Here is a 20,868-nt window from a genome sequence, read left to right on the forward strand (position 1 = left end):
TTACCCAGACAAATGTTCAAGCTGTTAGGTATTTACACCCCATGTAGCAGCCACACACATACAGGACATTACATCAAGTGAAACGTATCTAAAAGTCAGCTCTTTGCTGCATCCATTGAGTCAGCTCAGCCAAATCCACATTGATGAGGAACTAGAACAAAGCTCTAAAGGAACAAGGCCTGTTTTTTTTAAAATCAAATAATTTATGTATTACTGGAACTTGGGCTTCATTTTGTACTCCATGAATCATACTTGCTCATTTAAATTCATGACAACATTTATGATTAAGGGAATGGACTCTGTGACTCTGCATAGAAATGGAAGCTCTGGTTTTAAATAGCTACAAATTCTGATTATATCACTTCTTTGTGTATACATACTTACACTTATAAATACCAGTGTATACTTGATAAACACACAATCTTTCAAATTACTTTAAAGACTGTTGTGTCTTTTGATGAAGCTCAAGATGAAAGCAAAGGGAGTATTTCCTCAGACACTGTGGCAAGGCTGTTCTGAAAAGAGCCAGCAGTCAAAATCTAACTCTTGCCTTTCCATTCTGTAAAGTCAAGGTTCAGTGCAAGTGATTTTTCTCTTTTTATTAAATCCTAGTTATAACCTAAAGAAATACCCCAAAATACATAAGGAGGTTTTTTAATTAAGTCTATGGGATTAGTCTGGGAGCCGTGCAATCTGTTAATATACAGACACTGACACATCAGCCTGAATTAGGCCTCAGAAACAGTATTACAATAAAACCTTCAGAACTTGTCACACTGTGCGTGCAAAACGACACAAAAGCCTCAAACTGGGCCAGCCTAAAAATGCAAATTGTTGGAAAAGAAGAGATAAATTGTTTGCTATTTTGGAAAAGTGATACTGTTTGAAAATGAAACCCCGAAAACACAAAACATATTAAGCAAAATCTATGCTTCTATCTATATCTGGCCAAGAGAAGCGAGCACTGTTCCAGAAGAACTGCAGTACAAAGTATCACATCCCACTCGTTTCTGGAAAGAAATCTGCTGCAGTAAGAACCCAAATCGCATAATCCATTTAAAAATGGATTAAAAGTTCAGCACTATCAAAACATCTGGAAGGACAACCCTACTCATCGCTTGAGTTACTGAATCATCTCAGCTTAGGAGCCTGTATATTATCTTGCACATATGTTTGCTCCCGTGGTGGAACCACACAGAGGAAGAGTCAATTTTGGCATCTCTTCAGTCTTCTACAGAGAGTTATAGGAAGGGTTTCACCATCAGCGCTAACTGCAGTGGCTGGCAGTGGGGTCACTGGTATGCACCTTGACGAAAGAAGCCTCTGCCCACAGGAAAATGCTCTCCAGTGTTTGGAATCACTGCTTAATAACAACCCCTAAAAAAATACAAAGTGATTTCTTGACTTCCTGAATTGCACCCAAATAATGAGTAATGAAGCAGATGTAAGCCTTGAAGACAGAGCAGTATTAGTAGCCAGAACAAGCTAATTACATCTCACTTCACCCGAGGAATCTGCATTCAAACAGCTTCCCCCGCACAATTCCCTCTTTTATTTGGTTTACAATAGATAAAGGAATTGGTGGTCCCAAGTTGGGTAAATTTCTATCTGAAAATTCACTTCAAATGCAGCACAGTTTACCACCAGTTAATATCATACCTGAATACTTGAAATCATTGGGGATGACAAGAAAAAGAGTAAAACAAAAGAATTCACCTGGTTTCAATAGTTGGAATTGAATTAAGATGTTATAAATGAAATTACTTCTCCTGCTCAATATAGTCACTAAATGACATCTTTGCTTACAGAGAGAAATGTAGCATTTTTGGCAACTACAAGAAGAGTTTAATTTACTCTAGATAATAAATAGTGCAACAAGGAGGGCTGAAATCCAGCCTCTTAAACATTAGGGTTCCTTTATTAACAGAAGGAATACTTTCAGTAAACAGCACCAAGGAGCTCTGACCCAAGCGACGTGAGTTGGGATTACTATTTGAGAAGCAGCCACTTGAAGACAACCACAGGACTGCAGCTCATACAAATGAAACTCAACGCAGTTTGAAACCAGCCTGGATACCTGATGTCACCACAGAGCTTCTGAATAGATTCCAAACTGATGGAGGAACAAAGGTGAGCATTCAGGCAAGTGCCCTGCTTTGAGCTCCAGTCTGCCACAGCTACATTCCCTTGCACGGGTAAATCAACACAAAGCTTCACTCATCACACATAGTCTCAGCTTCTCTGATGACATTTAATCAATAAGCTAAAGTGCTCCAACTATAAAATACAAGTAATTTTGCAGGATATTAAGCTTAATAAATCACCATATGCTGTTTAATGCTCTAGTTAGTAGAGTGGTAGCACGTAAGAGATTCAACAAATGTTGAGCATTTTTACAAGAAGGAGATGTAGGGCTACAAGTATGACAAAAAGGGAGAGGAATGCTGATCAGGAAAGGCCTAGAACCCAAAGTAAAACAAATAGTGACAATAACTGCGCTAAGTTTGGCAAATACCTTTATGAGGCTGTGGTGAGATTATACCCACATTTCAGACACTATTGTTCTCACCACTTCTGGTTCATCATGGCACATTAATGTAGCTTAACACATTCTTCCACCATGTTAATTAGACTAAGCCTACTGCGTGTACTTAAGCTAGCCAGCCCTTAATGGACACAGAGCCTTGCTGTACTCCTAATTACTCTCCTTGATCACTTATGCCAGTACGTGCATTATCTGAAAGCGTCTCTTGTTTTCTTTCTTCCTTTTTTTAAAGCAATAATCTAAAATTTCAAACCATTAACTTGGGCACTCTGAAATAGTGGTTTGCAAAATCCCAGAGTTCAGCGGAAGCTTGGGAAGGGCACAGGTGAGACAAGTCATTTTGATATTATGGTTTAAAATTCCTAGATCAGTTAGAGAAGGTATCACTTAAGTATTCATACCTTAAGTATTCAAACCATGTAAAAAAAACCCCAAAGATAAATAACTATACAACAGCAAAAACCTCTTAAGCCCTTGTGGTAAGAGCCCTTATCTGTATCAGCTGCACAGCAGCATGCTGAATACATTGAAGGATTACAGTGAAGAGTGTCAATGAGAAGAAACATCTTCACTACAGGAATAGCCCTGAACAGCTCAGACATTCATTGTGCTCAGTCAGTCTCTTTGTTTTTGCAGGGGCTTTCACCCTTAATAGAAATGTAGGCTTTCTAAACTAAGATGAATAAAATATTTGAGCAACATCATTATTTCAACACTGAACAATAATAAAAACCCCAAACAAAAATAATCCCACCACGTCACTGTAATATTACCCAGGAGCTGCAAACAATACAGTTATTGTACAAATGAAATGACTGATAGCTTTAGACACAATTCACTGCAAATGCCAATTGTGCATAAAATAATGAAAATTACTACATTCATTCCTACCTTATTGTTTCTTCTATCAGTCGATCTGAGCTGAAAGCCAAAAGAAAAAGAAATAAGGTCAAAAAAAGGAACAAACATCAAGTATTATTTTAGATTATTAAATCAAGGGTCACCATAACACAAACCTTAAAGGATTCACCCTTAGAATGGCTTATTTCACTTTTTGCTACTACATAGATTTGGTATAGCTAATAGAAGCCTTTCGGGAAGACAGGCAGTGTTCCTCAGGAGCAGCATTTCCTACCTGTATGCAAGAGCAGATGCTCCATGATTCATGGCTAATGAACGTTAACTTAGCCTGATGTGTACCAGAAGCCCAGGAGAGTTTGGAAATGAGTATTGGGGAAGAAAGAATCTAATTTTATTGCTTTTTAATCCTGGCCATTCCTGCTTACCCCTTCAAAAACCCTAATTACCAACAGAAGCTGAGACTTGGTTCCAGGTAATAGCATCTCAGAACACTGCTGCAGAGCTGCTTTACCGAACACTGTTTTAGGGTGGCTAAAGCAAGTTCTTTCTATAGTAATAGCAGTTGGATGAGAATAAAGTGATGCTTATAGGAAACAGAATACACACCATCTGTAAGAAAAAGACCCTGATAACATGCATCCCCCTTCCCTCTCACTGCCTCACATCAATTGAGTTCTATGAGCATTGCTGGGAAAAGGACAGCCTAAAATACAGCACCAGAGAGAACATGTCCCTTAAACATGGATGTGCGAGATTGGAATGGCAAACAAGATCCTCAGAAGACTGGAGCAATTCCTCTTTTTCTCTACTCAAGTTCTTATAGACTTATAGGTTTTTAATCACAGTTTAAAATATATCTTGTTACAGCAATCAATACTGCAAATGTAACACTCACACAGAATAGGTGAGTGCATCCCTGCTTCCCATACTGTGGAAACAACGATACAGCCCTACAATTGCTCAGTTTACCACAGATTTAGGCAAACCTGTGTAGAATAACTGAAAAAAAAAAAATATGAGTTTGCAGTTTAAGAAGGAAATCAATTTGACAAAAAGGAGTTCTATGTTGCACTGCATATTGCTTCCAGTATGAAAGCAGAATTTACTGCTGCCAAACTAAAAGAATTAAAAGACACTGAAAGAGTATGACAGTCTTCATCGTCCATCCTCCCTGTTCCAAGTGTTCTGCCACCTCAGGAAGGGAAGGTACCAACAGCCTCTGACTCAGCTGGAGCTGCCTGATTTGGAACTTTTCTTCTACCCACAGAAATTCTGGAGATCCCCCCACACCTCCAGCTGGAGGTGCAGCGAAGGAGCACGTTGTGCGGTGTGTGCATGCGTGTGTAAGCTGCATGCTGGAGGGGAGATGCTAACAGCATGTCCTTATTTGTCTGTGAAAAGCAGTGAAAACAAAGGTTGCTATTTCAGTCTAGTCCAGGGCTTGAAATACGGAGACAGCACACAGAGCACTAAAAATATTTTGCCTGATTTTAAGTTGAGAGGAGCTCAACTGGGGCAGCAAATGCTGAAAACACTGGAACCAGAATACTCTGGGCTCCCAAAACAAAGCCACGCTCCAAAGATTCCCATCAGTCACAAGTACATCAGTTGAATCAAATAGGAGCATTTTCATTCACTGTGTGGTATTTACCACTGGCAGAGAGAAGTAAAACACCATGGCTCTGTACACAAAATAGTAGAAGGAGATTCAAGTCTCACAGCATCTGATGATGTCCCAAGGCAGCAGCAAAGTGATGCATTAAAATTTCTGTAATCGCTGATTCTCAAAGATACAGAATTCGACTGAGCATGTGCCTTTCAAACACAGGCAGCCTCTAACAGACAAGTGTATTATGTGGGAAGTGCATAAAAATACACTGCAAAAGCATCAGAAAACAGCCTGAAAAGCAAGAACAGTGCACAAGAAGGCACCCTTTTTAAAATTAGTAACAAAAAGGTATCAAGAGCCTTGCTGGAAATGAGTTACTAAAATTCTGTGGCACGGAACATTGCTAGAACAGTCCTATTAAAAAACAACCTGCCATCACCAGCATCACCAGCTCCTTGTCCATTTAACTGATGAAATCATAGTACGTTCATGTTGATGAGCTGAAGATGACAGGGACGTTGAACACATTCAGAGACCTCAAGTGAACTAGGATGTTCTCCAAGGTTTTCAGAGCACAAAAATTAGGCTTACCAGTTTGCAGCAGACACTCACTGCTTTTTATGTTAGAGAAAGCTGTAGTTATGCAGTTTTATTAGAGACATAACCACAAAAAGTAGTTAAAAGCTTCAGATTCAATTATACCACATTATTTTTTATATAGGTATGCATGGATGCACATATACAAAAATAAACCTTGGAAATGTGGCTACCTGTAAAATGGTGACAGGTAGAATAAAAACGCACAAACACAGTAATAAACAGTTCTCAACAGCAACAAAAGCAGACAGATGCAAATGCCAACACAAGGCATTTAACGGGAACCTGAAGTCACGAGATCAATGCTTCCCGAGTGACGTGGCGGTCACGCCAACTGTTTCAAAGGATGAGATGCGTATGAATTCTCTTCAGAATGACTGATGTGCAGTAAGGGCAGACTGAACTAAGTTCTGAAGTTGAATACTTCCTGTCCAAGTTCAGTTTAGGCAGACGCTTGAGGCTTTTCTAAAGGCAATAACATGCACTCACGCAGCATTTCAAAGTCCTTCCAACTTCTTGGCAAATACAGACTGTAGCTTTCACTTAGAGCAACACCCAGACATAAGCAGTTTGTTTCATCATTGTGTATTTCATAACCATAGAAATTAACAGTCAGATTGAAGGGAGATGAGGAACACAAAGTACAACAGAGAGCCAAGGGAAGTTCGCAGATTGCTGACTAATAATAACCTGTTTTACACAAATAGAAGATGCTCTCACAGCTATGAATAATGAACATTTCAAACTGTTTGACAGAATAAAAAATATCATTGAAAGAGGTAATTTTGCTTAACTCACATTCAAAACACTACAAAAAGAGGCTCTTTAAAAAGAGAAACAAAATCTCTTGACTTTGTTGTTCTGCTTTCCAAGCAAAGACAACCAATCCAGTGGACATCACCTTATGCACATCCAAGCAAGCAAGCAATGGTTCTGAGCAGTATTAATCTGATCTGCCATCTGTTTCAGTACGTTATGCACTTTCACCTGTCGAGACAGATGGCACTTTGACAAAGCCATTGCAAAATACTATCTGAAAAGAATGCTGAAGGATGCTGAGGCAATCACCTCCTGTAATAAATGACACAAGTCCGCAGTCGCAGTCATGCGTGTTATCATCAGGCCTCTGTGCAACTGCTCTTTTCAGAAGATTGTGTAGTTTGTCATTGAAAAATGCAGACAGGTTAATTAATCCAAAGGAGAAACGAAGTGAAATAGGCCTCTAGGACAGAAAATGAGCCTGTCCATCACATCAAGCTTTTACAACTAAAGGAGGCATTTTCTGATTTGTTTTTCTTAAATGATTTTCTATGCCAGTTATTAGAATTCAGTCATACATATGATTACTCAGGTAAGGACTGTGCTTCTCCCACATCCATAATTTTGCTGCTGACTTAACTAGTTAGATATCCAGTACAAGCACATGTCAGAGAAATAAAGTAGAGCAGTAACACTCATCCGCACACAACTCATTTTGCAATGCACTTTAAACCCTTCAGATGAAATTAGGGGCAACATTATCATAAAGAATAATTTTAAAGGATTAGGGAAAATCCCTGTAGAATAAACTCATCTTAGCACTTGATAACTCTTTTCTTACTTTCATTAGGAATAATTACAGAAATAATAATTTTACTTTGTTCTAACTGCAAAATCAATCACTAGCACCAGGGAACATGGAGCTTCCAGCAGTGCAAATACTGCAAAACATACTTGATACTCTAATGCAAATAAAGAGATTATGATGAAGCAAATCAGACTTCTACAGCCAGTTATTTCCACCGTAGTAGTAATTCCTAACCCACAAGTGAAAGAAACGCTGCGCAGACACACCAAAAACCCACACACCAACTCATTTTTTCTGCTTGCCATTGGTGTATCTCATCATCTAAAAAACGTGAAGAGTTAAAAACTGAAGCAGAAGAATGTAAAGCATTCTGTGATAACAAACAAGATATTCCAGATTTTGTAACACTTGTCTTAAGCCTGATGCAATTTAGTTGTCAGAGTGAATTCCACTGGAGCTGCTTAGCTACTCTGAACAAGTCTTCTACAGCTGCTAATGAGGACAAGAATTGGTCTAGAAGCCTATTACTGACTGAGACCAAACACAAGAGTGTGGTGAGCCAAACATACCATGGGAATACAACACCCAAAACCAAAGACATGAGGCAAGACGGGTATTTTCAGGGATGAACAGTTTGCCTACAGAAACCATTCTGAAAGCAGAGAAAGGTTCAAATACTGACACAAACGGATGTCTTCTGTGGGTTCTGTGGGTTAATTAAAGCATAAACCTAAATGCTAAGGAGATGTAACGTTGGTTGAAGTAGGTAAGGTGAAATAAGAGCCTACGACAATCAAACATACCAATCCAGCACAAGTCAATGTATAGATTTGCTCCAAAGGAACAATACATTATTAACAACATCACACCTACAAACTCTCAACGCATAAATAAACTTATTTCTGCACATCACTGTACTGGGGAGTCTGGCACTCAGGAATCACTTTTAATAAGAATGAGGAATAGCTGCAAAATTGGAAAAGAAAAAAAAGCACAATGGCACAACATCCCATGTCTTTTAATCAATACAAACAATTTGTCACATCTAGAATGAAAGGCACTGGAACATAATCCATTTCTCTAGGCAGGAGTTAACTAACATTATTTGGTGTTGAATTTCTTTCCAGATGGTTCGTGCGTACCTTGTATAGGAGGAAAGAACACATCCAAGAGACATGCTTTTCACTGTAGGGAAGAATCTGCCAAAAGATTTCCAGGAAAATGAACTGGTGAAACCTACTCCCTCCAAGCTACAATCCTATGACACAAAATTCACTAAGAATTGGACTCTTATCTCCAGCACTAAGTAAATGCCTTGACAGCTTCTCAATTCCAACAATCTGGGTTTAAGATAAACTAACATAAGCACTTTCTTTACAGCTGTCTAACCTCTGTAAACATGTCTACAGATGCATCATAACCACTGAAAAGATCAGTTGTTCTAACTCAGTTTAAAGACCAACTTAATGGACGCAAGCAAATACCAAGCGATGCTCTCCCTTTGCAGGGGGATCTCTAAACACAGGGATCCACCCTCCCAGCTCCAGGAACACCAACATGTTGTTCCTCCTGGATTTCCAAAGGGTACATTCTGCACCTCCACTAAACTCCATTGACTTGTCTGGGAACTATTAACAAGAGTGAAAGAAATGTTTCTGTAAAAATAGGAGGTAGCCAAGAAAGCTCTTTGGCACATTTAAAGACTATTGGGGAGAGTGCCTGATGCCTGAGAGTCCCAAGAGGGTGAGCAACAGCAATAGTTCTTCCTTTCAAGCAAATCTATAAGGAAATAAGAGCCTTCTCCATAATCTGCAGCATACAGTTTACCCAAAGAATGCAGTTAAGAACTTAAAATGAAAACAGTTCCTATCATCTAAATGAAGTGCAGGAGCTGGTTGCCTATTAGTAAGCACAAGACCAAGGCCAGGATGGCACCAACTGCCACATAATGAGGTTTCTAGAGGCTCTCTATTCATGGTTGTGAAAGTTCCTGGATAGATTGACCCTCCCATATAATTGCTCCATATTACCCATAGGAACAAAGTTAAATGAACTGAGAAGGGCAGGCCTTACTGTAAGTCATTATCAGTAACCACAACTGTCAGAATAATTCCAGTAACTTACTAATGGACTATATCGGCATTTCCTCAAACTTTACATGCTGCATGAAGAACCAGCCTTCAGTGGGAGTGCTGTTTTCATTACTCCCTCCAGTTTAAAACACAGAATTTAGATTATACCTTTAACTAAAAGGAAAACCCCTCAACACGAAGCAACACAGCATTCAATACCCAACACCGATCTGTTGAAAAATGAGCTTTACTAAGACAATCAGCCATTACTCATTTGTTGAGCACACACAGACAAGTTAGATGCACAACTTGCAAGAAACACAAGCTGTTTATCATCTGTACGGTAACAAAAAGGTTGTGTCACTTTTTCAGTTTATGCTTTTTGATTAAAGCTAGACAAAGCTAAGAAACCTGTCCTACTCCTCACAAAGTAACCAAGAAAAGAGAACACGAGGGGGGAATGTCTTCTAGAAAAGCCCCATCATATAAACAGCTTTGTTATGAATCTCATCTTAATTTCCAGTGAAGCTAACACAGAAATGAGTTATCCCTAGGATGACAACCCTGAAATACCCACTGATAGAAATTTATTCCACTTCCTGACTGCATCTTCACCTGCTGTGGTTTTGAGGGTTTCTTTGGTACGTGTAGGAAGCTGCATGGCTTTCATCCAGGACTTGGCTGAAGTATCTCATGTTACAACTATCTACCTGCCCATTTACTGAGTTTCAGAAACTGATGCTTCAAACAGCAAATTTAACCGTACAATATAACAAACACCAGTGGTTCAGAATTTAAAGGGCACACTACTTTTAAACCATCCTCAATCCAAATTAAGGATGCAATTCATTAACGGGTAAAGATCTCCACATTCTTCTTCTGACCCAGTTTTGTTCCGAGGCTTGCCTTCTTACCTAAGTCTGATGCCAAGATGCATTCTTCCAGAAGTGTGACTCTGTGCAATACAAACATGTCTCTCAAGTGAGAGGAAAGCACTCTGCATCTTTCACTTGACAACAAAACTAGGGTCCTTGAAAGGTCTTAAGCAAAATTTTATTACCAGGCTAACCCAGGCGTACCTTAGTGGTAATTTGGCCCTACTCCTGCTTACCACCATGGATTACGTACCCTCAGCAGATGGGTGTCAATGTTTTCTATCAAACCACTGGTAAAGCAGCACACTAAGGTATCTGCAGAGCCTACCATTCAGCAGCCAAGGATGATGAGGACCTCAGCCTGATGCATTAGCACAGAGATGCAAAATAAAGACTCAAGCATGACATTTATACAGCAATGTGGTAACTTTCCAGCTGTACACTCTGTATTTGAGAAAAATGGAAATAATCACTATTTAACATACCCATGCACATCAAACAAAATTCAACAGCTTGTTTTCACTGGTGTTCCAATAGCAAATAATAAGCAAGCACTTCAGGCTTGAAAGAATAAAGGAGTACACAGCCACACTGGCAAGAAAATGACATGCTGCATTGGAATCAGAAGTGATTCTCAGATTCCACCAAAGAAATTCTGTAAAACTCCACAATCATTGATTGTGTTCGAAAGATACACCTACTTTTCAGAACCAACCCATGTAAGAAGGACTTCAGTTCTTGTCAAAGTCCTAATTTCAATACAGACCTTGGGAGGGGGAAGCTGTCCTAGTTAAGAAGCAGTGTTGAAAGGAAAGCTAAAAACAAATAAAACATGCATCACTGATCTGTTTATTTCTGAAACCAGCAAGAAACTTCAGAAGCAGACACAGAGCTCTGAAGTTTGAAGTGTGGTTTTGTATCTCTCCCTCTCCCCCCATCAAGGGCATAGTGTTGTTTCTAAGGCAAAGCCCAGAACTGAGAACCAGAGCCAAGCTTTAGTCCCAGTCACCCTTCTTTCCATGGTATATCCAGGTAAACCTTTCACACTGCGTTGTGAGGGTTTGTTCTGTAGTTTCTGTAGAGACCAGGCAGAGTTTCCTAGGGGTACATTTAGACATACTGGAGTATAAAAATATCACAACAGTCATCAATGGCAGGGAAATTACTGATTACAGCATTTTTTAAAGCAATCCAACTCTAAAGGAAAGCATGCAAATAAACCTTGGGAGATGAATTTACTCTTTGGTCTAGTGTTTTGGGGTAGGTTTGTTTCTTAAAGCCCTAAACACAGCACAGAAAGATGAAAAGCCCTACTTGATTTTACCCTAATGAAGCTTCATCTATTTTTAGAAAGTTATGAAGTGCTTGGCTGATTTTCACATTCTTATCTTAAGTTATTTATAAATAATAACAACACTCAGGAGAGCATCTTCCTTCACTGCCTTCAGGCTTTGAACCTCCTCAAACTCTCATTAAACTACTTCAATAACTTGCTCACAGTGTTTTCTAATTACAGCCACATAATAAGCAGTGAAGTTCCTGTGTTTTAATTCCAGAAGATGGGAACTGCCTCCCTCACTGAGCATTATTTACTATTAGAATAAGAAAACAGACAAGGTGTTCTCAGTCTGGTGTTGTGGTTAAGTATATGATATGCCCAAATCTCGTATTCAGCATGGGATTGTAACAGGGAAGCCAATCCTGCTATTCAGGAAGTGGCTTTGTGTCATTCTGCTATAAATCTTCAAGAGACAGAGGTTTTGCCAGCAGGTTTCAGATAAAACCCATTCAATCACATTCAGAGATAAGGCAAAAGCAAGGAATCACTGATGCACAACTGCAATTCAGAGAACTGTGCAGCAATAGGAGACAGAGCAGAATGAGAAAGTAGAATTGTGTTTCCAAACAGGATTACAGGACAAGTTGTGCACCCTAAATCAGCTTTTCCAATACCAAAAATCCTCCTTGTTCAAATCCCTTCCTTGAAAACCACTTTATTTGTGCTGCTGCCCAGACAGAGCATACAGCCCTGCCTAAAAGCCCATGTTATGGATACGGATAGCGGTCCTGGCTTTCCTGGGGTGCTGAGAGACAGATTAAACATGAGGGGTCAAGAAAATCTGCACCCCTTTCATGTGATATTCCCCCTGCAGTTGGAAGTGAAGACGGGGATGGAAGGGAAGGCAACAGCAGTACTCTGGCTCTAATTCAATACTGAAGGTCCACTGAAATCCACAGGAACCTGAGCAGCAACAGCATGGTGAATGGAAATCAGAGCGTGCAGAGCAGGGATAACAAAAGGAAATTAAATTAAGGTAGAAAACTGGTTGCTTTTCCACAGAACATCAACACACCTCTAATCAAAACCCCTGTAAAGTGTCTCCATACCTCATTTAGCTGACTTCTCTGTGCAAAGCAGTACTGAAGTGAGGATCTGTAAGCAACATCAGTATTTAGAGGAAAAATGGTCAACAAGTCACTCCCTCTATTAAGATCTGGACTGTATTACAAAGTTGGAAAGCAGTTTCCCAGTGTTTCTTCTCTACTGATTGTGGCAGTTTCTGCCCAAACAACAACAGGAAATCTGACACAGCTCTGCTGAAACATGAGATGCAATAATAATAATAGTAATGATAATATTTAGCACTCCAGAGTACTTCACATATATGAAGTATTGATAAACATTAGTTTGTCCTAATCATCTCCATGAATCAGGTATGTATTATTAATAGCACCATTACATAAGTGCTGCAGATTCCCTTTATTTCTTTTGCTCAATTCTCTTATTCCTCTTTCCCATACAGCACACATCCCTCTGTTTGTTTGCTCTCCTCCTTTTCTCCTTCAGAGTTTTTCACCCATCTCTTCTGGTCCCCCTACTCTCTGATCCAGTGCTAAATTTTCAGCCACACAGGGGTGTTTTATGTCCTTAGCTAAGGAACACTTGAGCAGGTTCATCTCATCTACCTGCATCACACCTCATCTAAGCTGAAATCTTTTTTACCAGATAGACTGATAGCCTGCACAGGCACACCCACCAAAAACATGTAGTCATCTGTCAGCAATGAGAACCACAGCTCATGATCCAGGCACTTCTTCACCACCAGCCTCTTCTTTTGGAGGAGGACAGATGTCTAGTTTTTGAGCACAGAGCTGAATAATAAAGTAATAGTTGCACAGTGGCCCTTACAAGGACAGAACAAACCTACTCCAGCAAATGCTGGTGACCACTAAGTGGTCTCATTTTCATCTAGTTTTACAATGAATTCATCACAGGGAATAAGATCTGTAATTTCTATCTAAACCTTTGAAGCCCTCATCAATTTTTACCCAAATTCATCACTATCACCTCACAGGGTATCATTCACCTACAATAAAAGTACCAACACAAGGGCAATTTTCATTTGCATACACACAATATTGCTAATTTAAATCAAACACATCAGTCTTTTTTTTTTTACTGACTGACTGTCACTTATCAACAACTGCAGACTTTCTCAGGGCAAACACTAAGCTGCCTCCTCCCTCTGAGGTAGCACTTTTCAGGGCAGTTTTTCAAGCGCTAAGCTAGATCTATTCATCAAAATTGTTTTCTTTAGGTGGAAAACAGTATTACAAGAAAATGGATGACTTGTTTATCTCCCTGGCCAAAAGCATACAAACAGAAAAGACCAGACAAACACCTTCACTGCACGGCACAGACCCAAGAAAACAAGCATTCAAACAGCAACTGCAAACATGACCACGCTAGACTTGGTATTTAGTACCTGACACACCAAAAGGTATGAGGTATTAGGTAAAAATATTATCAGGGCATCAATATTTGATGAAATCTATGTTCCAGCCTCATTTCAATTTAGTTTATTACAAAATGTGAGCATTACTGGTTTTATCTCCAGAGACAGCTAAAACTGTTCTTGAGCTATCTGTATAGAAGTGGGAAACTGAGCAACTTAGAAACTTTACTGATCCACAGCCAACTATTATCTATTTCTAGATAAATCTCCTTTTCCAACAAAACTCAGACTCAGCTGATTTATAAAATGAACTGAGGCATCAGCAAAGCTTTCCACTGAAGAGAGAACACCACACCATGTTTTCCCTAGGACTCCCAGGACTGGGAGCCCTGCATGCCCCCAGCCCAAGGACTATCCCCGCAGCACCATGATCCTAACCTGAAAGTGCACACCAGACTTGCGCCAGCAGCACTGACACAGCAGCCAGCCCCACCCAGGAGAGTGCATCCAAACGGATGCACAATCCTCACAGCTTAATGGAGAGCAGGTTTATGTATTACAGGAGCAGTAAGGGTTTGTGAAGTGCTTCCACTGCTATCATTCTATTGGTGCTTAATATATGCTGGATCCTTTTATTCATAAAAATTTTGCACTCTCAGATTTATTTCTCCTCCTTTTTCACTATTACCTACATATGGAAAATTAAAACCAACAGATTCTCCTTCATTCTTCTTCCAGAAGAGATGACATTCCGAATGGAACAGAAAAACAAGCAGGTGGATTTAGGCAAAAAGCAGAGGTTCAGGCCAGGCTGGATGGGGCTTGGAGCAAGCTGCTCTAGTGGAACGTGTCCCTGCCATTGGCAGGGGGGTGGAACTGGATGAGCTTTAAGGTTCCTTCCAACCCAAACTATTCCATGATTATGCCCTAAGCCCCTTCTGGAGAAAAGCTTTATGGATCTCCTCATCCTATTCCCAAGTGAGATACCACCACAAAGAACACCCCCCTGGGCTGCCAGCAAGCTTTTTAGAGAGCAGTCAGGGAAAAGCTGCCAAGAATAAAATCAAGTTTCTGACTACCCTGTCTCACCTGGTAGTGCATAAAGCACAAGGCTGACGGATGAGCCTGGTTCTCTGCAGTGGGTAATAGCCCATACATCCTCCATTATCAGATCATGGAAAAGTAAGTAATAAAGTACTTAATATAATAAATTAGGCAGGGCCAAGACCAAGTGAATGCTCCAATATCTGATACAAATATATCATTTGTGTGGTGTTATTTCATTCCTCTGCAGCATATAATAATACACTTGCAAAGTTCCCATCCCCATTCTTCAAACTCTTTTCAGAGGTTTCAAAAGTCTTGACATTTTCAATATCACTTATAACCTGGTTTAACTGTTTCCAAACCTGCCTTATTTATTCTATTTTCCAGGCATTTGTACCCTAAAATCATAGTGGAGAGCTCAGCATGTTTCAAGAGATCAAAGCAATCAATGCTCAGTAAATGCTGGGCTCCAGTTCTGAAGACATCTGTAGATAACATTTACAGAACTAAGTCTTCCTCTCCATTGTTTCAACCTTTTCAAAACACTGCCTTCAGGGAAATGTCACTTTCTTAGAACTGCATTTTACGACTCCAGGAACGCCTTATTTGTAGCCTTCTTTAACAAAATGCCAAATGTACGAAGGCATTTATCACCCCTCCAAAAACAAACAGGGAAAACCAAAACACAACATCTAGAAAGAATCGGGTTTACTCAGATTAACTGGCATTAATTCTTCAAAGTGCAACATCTCAGGTAACACCTCCAAAATATGAAGAGTGTGGGGTTCTTTTCCTGGCAACTTTACATTTCCTCATCACGTATCTTTAACAACAAATACAACCTAACAAAAGTCTTAATTCGAGCTTTAAATCAATTAACTTCTAAGTTTTAAAGATACTAAAGAAACTTGAGGATGAAATGGTGCTAAGCCACAACCACAGATTTTGGGTTTAATCTCCTGTAAAAGCTTTTTGTGCAGCTCTGGCTAGAAGTTGGAGCCCTCTTTAAGAAGGCACGTTGGAGAAAGCCACAGGTCACTTTATAGTTACTTATTTCTTTCAAGTGAAAGGCTGCCCTCTTGTGCAAGCCTGAGGTTTAGCATAAGGACAGTCAAGAACACAGAGGCATGAACATCAGTGCCACTTCTTGACTACCTAGAAAACACTAACTACCCCGTGCTGTTCTATCAAAACAGGCTGCTTTTGCTGAACGGGGATCACACAAAGCAGCTATTCATAATCTAATGCCCCCTCTGCAACAAGAATGAAAAGAAAGTGCTGTTTTGTTTGTTATCTTGGCCAATAAACCAGAGTCAATTTGCAAGTATTTAAGCGCATGGGTAACACTGGAATTAGTCTCTTCCATCACCACTTGTACACATTCAGTAGAGACAAAAGGAAAAAGGTTCTTCTCTGTCTGACTGACGAATGAAGAAGGGAAAACTAGCTAAATCATTGGGACTTTGTTTTAGTTTTTTAACCTTTATCCAAGTGATTATACCATAAAGGCAAAGGCCAAGCGTAAGGTCTGACTCAGAAGTGATTTTTAAAAGCCTGCTGAAGACAACATGGTATCACTTAGTGCTGACAAGATCCTAAGTCAGAAATCACTGGAAACAGTCATGACAACTACCTACAATACAATTTCAGCCAGCGCAAGCAATAGAAGTTTATCCAGCTACATAAGTATCATTACTGTCACACAATTCCGAGTGCAAGGTTTTCATTGTGGACATACATACTGACAAATGGACAAAGCTTTCCCACATGCTTGAAAGTAAGACTGTTTCATCCCCCAAAACAGTAAATCACAAATTACACCTACTTTCGAAGGTGCTCGTGTTCCTTAAGGAATAGTTCTGTTCTTCTGTTATTCACGCCAGACCCACTTTTATATGATCTAAAATCCAACAACAAAGCAAAACAGAATCTTAACACAACCTTAATAACAGCTGTGAATTCAAGTAACTATTTTCTCTATATTCAGAGTACAGAGGAATAAACTACGCCAAGGATTCTCCTACAAGAGGGTTTCCAGCTTCCCCCCACCTAGAACAGTCCCATACCATTGCTATAGCAAACAACTTACTCGATATCTTTCCTTACGGATCCCAACAGATTCTCCCTTTCTCGTATTGCCAAGAAGTTTGCTTTGGTTTTGTGGAATTCGTGTGTATAATCCTGTAATAAAACAAAATGAGGAACCTGAGGCCAGTTTAATGACACAATACACTCAATCAGGATCCAACCATCCTTCAAAATGTGAACTGCTCTCTAACACAAAGCGCAAGACCAACTTCTGAAATCAACATCAAAACCGCTTGGAAATCAACACAAAGTATTTTTGAAACTCGCTGCTCTGACAGTAGTTGTTAACTTTTGAGGTCACAGAAGGAAATCCATGGTCATTCCTTCTCCCAGTTTCATTGCACTTCACCTTTCTGATGAATTATCATTTTGTGTTAGAATTCCCCATTACCGGTTGAATTACTAAGACCTACTTGGTGTGGTGAAGGTGCTCGTGGGTTTATTTTCTTAAGTTACATCAGATGAAAAAAGAGCCTTTTCTGAACAGTGAAGGCAACCCTTTTTTAACGTTCAAGTTGCAATTCAACATTTGAAAACACTTCAGGCAGCTACTGCTACTGGAAAACCAATTTAATTGGCAACTGGTGTCCTCCAAAACCACTGTAAGTATTCAGCACTGCTTTCCATATAAATGTCATGGTTTTTACTAATAAAATGCTTTTTACATTGTGTATTGCAGATACGAAACAGAAACCAAACTGTACATGACCAGCCAAATAAAACGTGCCTTATTAACACTACTATGCCATGAAAAGATCACCAGTTTGAAACATGGTTGATTTCTAACACGAATTAGTAGCTTTAGCCATCACATTCCCTTCAACCTTTTTTAGAAGTTTAGACGGTTTTACCATCATACTTTAAGTGTGAGGTTCACGCATCGCTGTGTAACAGGCCACATAGACAAGATAATCCATCACCTTTCCCCTTTTGCTATGTAAAAGACACCTACACAAGATGGCATGTTCTAGTGTTCTTAGATATCACCAATATGACATAAAAAATGCAATTTTCAACTCAGGTTCATTGATCGGGGTGTCTGGAGAGAACAGTGAGATGAGATTGTTGGCATTTAAATCTTCTGGTCGGACACTGAAGCATGCTGCGATACCAGCACTGTTAACTATGATTCCAAACAAAGAAACAAAATACAAGCAAGAAGGACACGGGTCTGTTACCTGCAGTATGTCTCTGTGACGCTGTAACGTGTGCATCAGGGCAGCGTTCAGGGAGGGGACTCCTGCACTATTTGTGTATTCTGCCATTTTGTCATTTATTCCAGTAAGCTAGAGAAGGAAAACAAAACCAAACCATGAAATGGCTTGTTCCTGGAAGAATCTTGCAGTGCATATGTTGAAGGAGCCAGCTCTAACAACAGACGTGTACCTCCAGAAACACTTGTTTAACACCCACATTAGTATCTCCCAACATGCATCACAGGAACCTGCACTGCAATGTTTCCTAGAAGCTGAAGTAAACCCACAGTTACCTTTCCCAGAAGTTGCTCTATCTCCACAGCCATGGTCTCAAACATTCTGTCCTGGCTGGATCCATTCAAGAGGGGAGTTGTGTCAGAGCTAAGGGAAAACAGGAGCAGTTACTGCAAAGGACATCATATTTTCATGAATCTCAGGAATCTTTTCATGAAGTTCAACAAGGCCAAGTGCGAGGCACCTTAATTAAACACAGTGTAAGGACAACCCACTAAGCTATTAAGCAATCAGTGTTCCACAGAGCAACACAAGCCACACAACTTATCACAGTTACAGTTTCACACCTTCCCTAGAAGCTTTCTAAGATAAATTAAAGCCACAACAAAAAGTCACATCTAAGCAACAGAACAGAAGCACAACACAGGGTATGCTAGTGTGTAAACATGACAACTAATACCTTTCAAAGACTACGCATTGCTTTGGTAATCCACCACAACTACTGTAAGAGAAGTAAGTACAGCACAAAATAACCAAACCAAGCAGATTACACAGCAAGGAACAGAGCTAGAAACAAGAGAGACCAAGATTCAAGAGTAACATGATCATTGTTGAGGATCTCTCAGGTTTCCAGAACCAGAAGTTCATGGAGAGGTGGAAAACGGATTCGATTATCAACTTAAATAAACAAAAAAGTCAATGTAGATCTGCAGAGCTGTCACACAACCGATATACAGTCAGGACCCAAAGTTAATAAGGAAGCAATGGCAGCTTTTAAAGGTTGCACACAGGGACATAGAAGTTGACAGTTAACATTGTAGAAGACCTCAACTCTGGCCCATAAGCAAGAAAGACCTGAAGAGTTTTATCAAAGTAATTCTTCAGTCAAACATAAATCTGACTAAAGCAAACAGAAACTACTCATATACATACACCCATGCCTATTTATCTGGTTCATATATATATACATCTATATACATATGAACCATATACATTACATATATAAAACCAAATACATAGCTTTCATTATTACTACTCACCTTAGGAGAAAGCCAGAAAGGCACAGCTACCCTTCATGAAGGGAAGACTACACCCCTGAGCAACTTTGGACTAGCCACAGCTGCTCAGTGCTCCCATTCCCTTATCATTAAAGCAGAGACGACAAATACCACCCCAGCCCACCTGGGAAGTGGGAGTTCCCCTTGTACTCACTTCTCTGAAGCCCTCCTGCTACTTTAATACATGAAAAACCGGAGAATAAGCCAATGTAAGCATTAAAAAGCCCTGTCATCAGTTCAAGATGCAAACCCCACCGTTCCGGTACAGTCTCCTCAGCGACATTTACACTCTCCCAAAGCACGTCTGCAGCCCACACGCCTTTCTGACTCACACCCCAATATCACTCAATATTGCATCAAGCCCAACACCAGCAATGAGAAGTGCTGAAACGAGCTGCTTAAGAAGCTGAGCACAACAGCCACAGGTGGAACCAGCGTGAAGCCGAGTATAAAAACGAAGCAAGGACCACAAGCAGCATTTAAAACATAAAGAAACGGGTTAGTACCTATACCTGTCGCGCCTTCCGTCTCGGGAGCTGCTGTAGCTGGTGCAGAGCTTGCTGAAGGAGACCAGCTTGAGGTCCAGCTCGTTCTCCAGCTGCCTCGCCTGCTTCCGGAGATCTGCACAGGGCGGCCGAGAGCGGGGCCAAGTCACAAACGCGCCCGGGGACCGCAGGCGTTCCGGGGGACGAGGCGGAGCTGGCGGAGGGAGGGGAACCCCGCAGAGAAACGGGGACCCTCGCGGGGGGGGGGGGAGCCCCACGCTGAGAGAGGGGGCACGGCTGAACACTCCCGGGCCTTGTCCCACACGACCGCGAGGGTCGGGTTCAGGGGTCCCCCCCCCCCACGGGCCCTCAGCCGGGCACAGCCGCCTCATGGCTGAGGGAACGACGGGGCCACCGCTGCCGCCGGCCGCGCCGGCCCCACACGCGGGGCCGGGCGCAGAGGACCCGTCCGCGGTTCCGGGCTGTGGCCCCGGAGGGCCCCGCGGGTCGCCGCCGCCCCGTCCCCGCCGCGCCCAGGCCCCACTCGCCTTCCCAGTAGTTGCTGCTCCCCGCCGCCATCTTTGTTGTCCAACGTCAGCCGCGGCCCGGCGAGACCGCGCCAGAGAGAAGGGCGAGCTAGAGCGTCATCCTGGAGGCGCGGCCCGCGGCCGGATGGGCCGGACCTCCCGCTACAGCGCCGCCCAGCGGCTGGGAGGAGATTCCATAGAATAAACCAGGGTGGAAAAGAGGTTCCAGATCGAGTCCAACCTCCCCTGCCAAGGCCACCACTAACCCATGCGGGCCCCGTCTCCACCCCAGCCCTGCTCCAATGCCTGAGCACCCTCTGGGGAAGGAATTGCTCCTCAGCTCCATCTAAACCTGCCCTGGGGCAGCTTG

General features: G+C 41.2%; 1 protein-coding gene across 3 annotated transcripts in view; it reads right to left on the reverse strand.

Moving 5' to 3' along the window:
* Positions 1–20,612, reverse strand: part of GOSR1 (golgi SNAP receptor complex member 1) — a 29,734-nt gene extending 9,122 nt beyond the window's left edge. Inside the window, exons 1-7 of one of the 3 annotated variants that reach the window (XM_065694680.1) lie at positions 20,520–20,612; positions 19,999–20,107; positions 18,488–18,575; positions 18,177–18,284; positions 17,000–17,091; positions 16,736–16,810; positions 3,437–3,466 (exon numbers count right to left, since the gene is read on the reverse strand). In XM_065694680.1, coding sequence (XP_065550752.1) covers positions 3,437–3,466; positions 16,736–16,810; positions 17,000–17,091; positions 18,177–18,284; positions 18,488–18,575; positions 19,999–20,107; positions 20,520–20,550 — 533 coding nt within the window. In that variant the 5' untranslated portion in view covers positions 20,551–20,612. Of the gene's footprint in view, positions 1–3,436; positions 3,467–16,735; positions 16,811–16,999; positions 17,092–18,176; positions 18,285–18,487; positions 18,576–19,468; positions 19,869–19,992; positions 20,108–20,519 lie in introns of those variants that run through there. The other 2 variants (XM_065694679.1, XM_065694681.1) reach the window with 2 other exon arrangements.
* Between the last annotated feature and the right edge of the window lie 256 nt (positions 20,613–20,868).

The sequence above is a fragment of the Lathamus discolor genome, chromosome 14 (genome assembly GCF_037157495.1).
Source record: "Lathamus discolor isolate bLatDis1 chromosome 14, bLatDis1.hap1, whole genome shotgun sequence".
Lineage (NCBI taxonomy): Eukaryota > Metazoa > Chordata > Aves > Psittaciformes > Psittacidae > Lathamus > Lathamus discolor.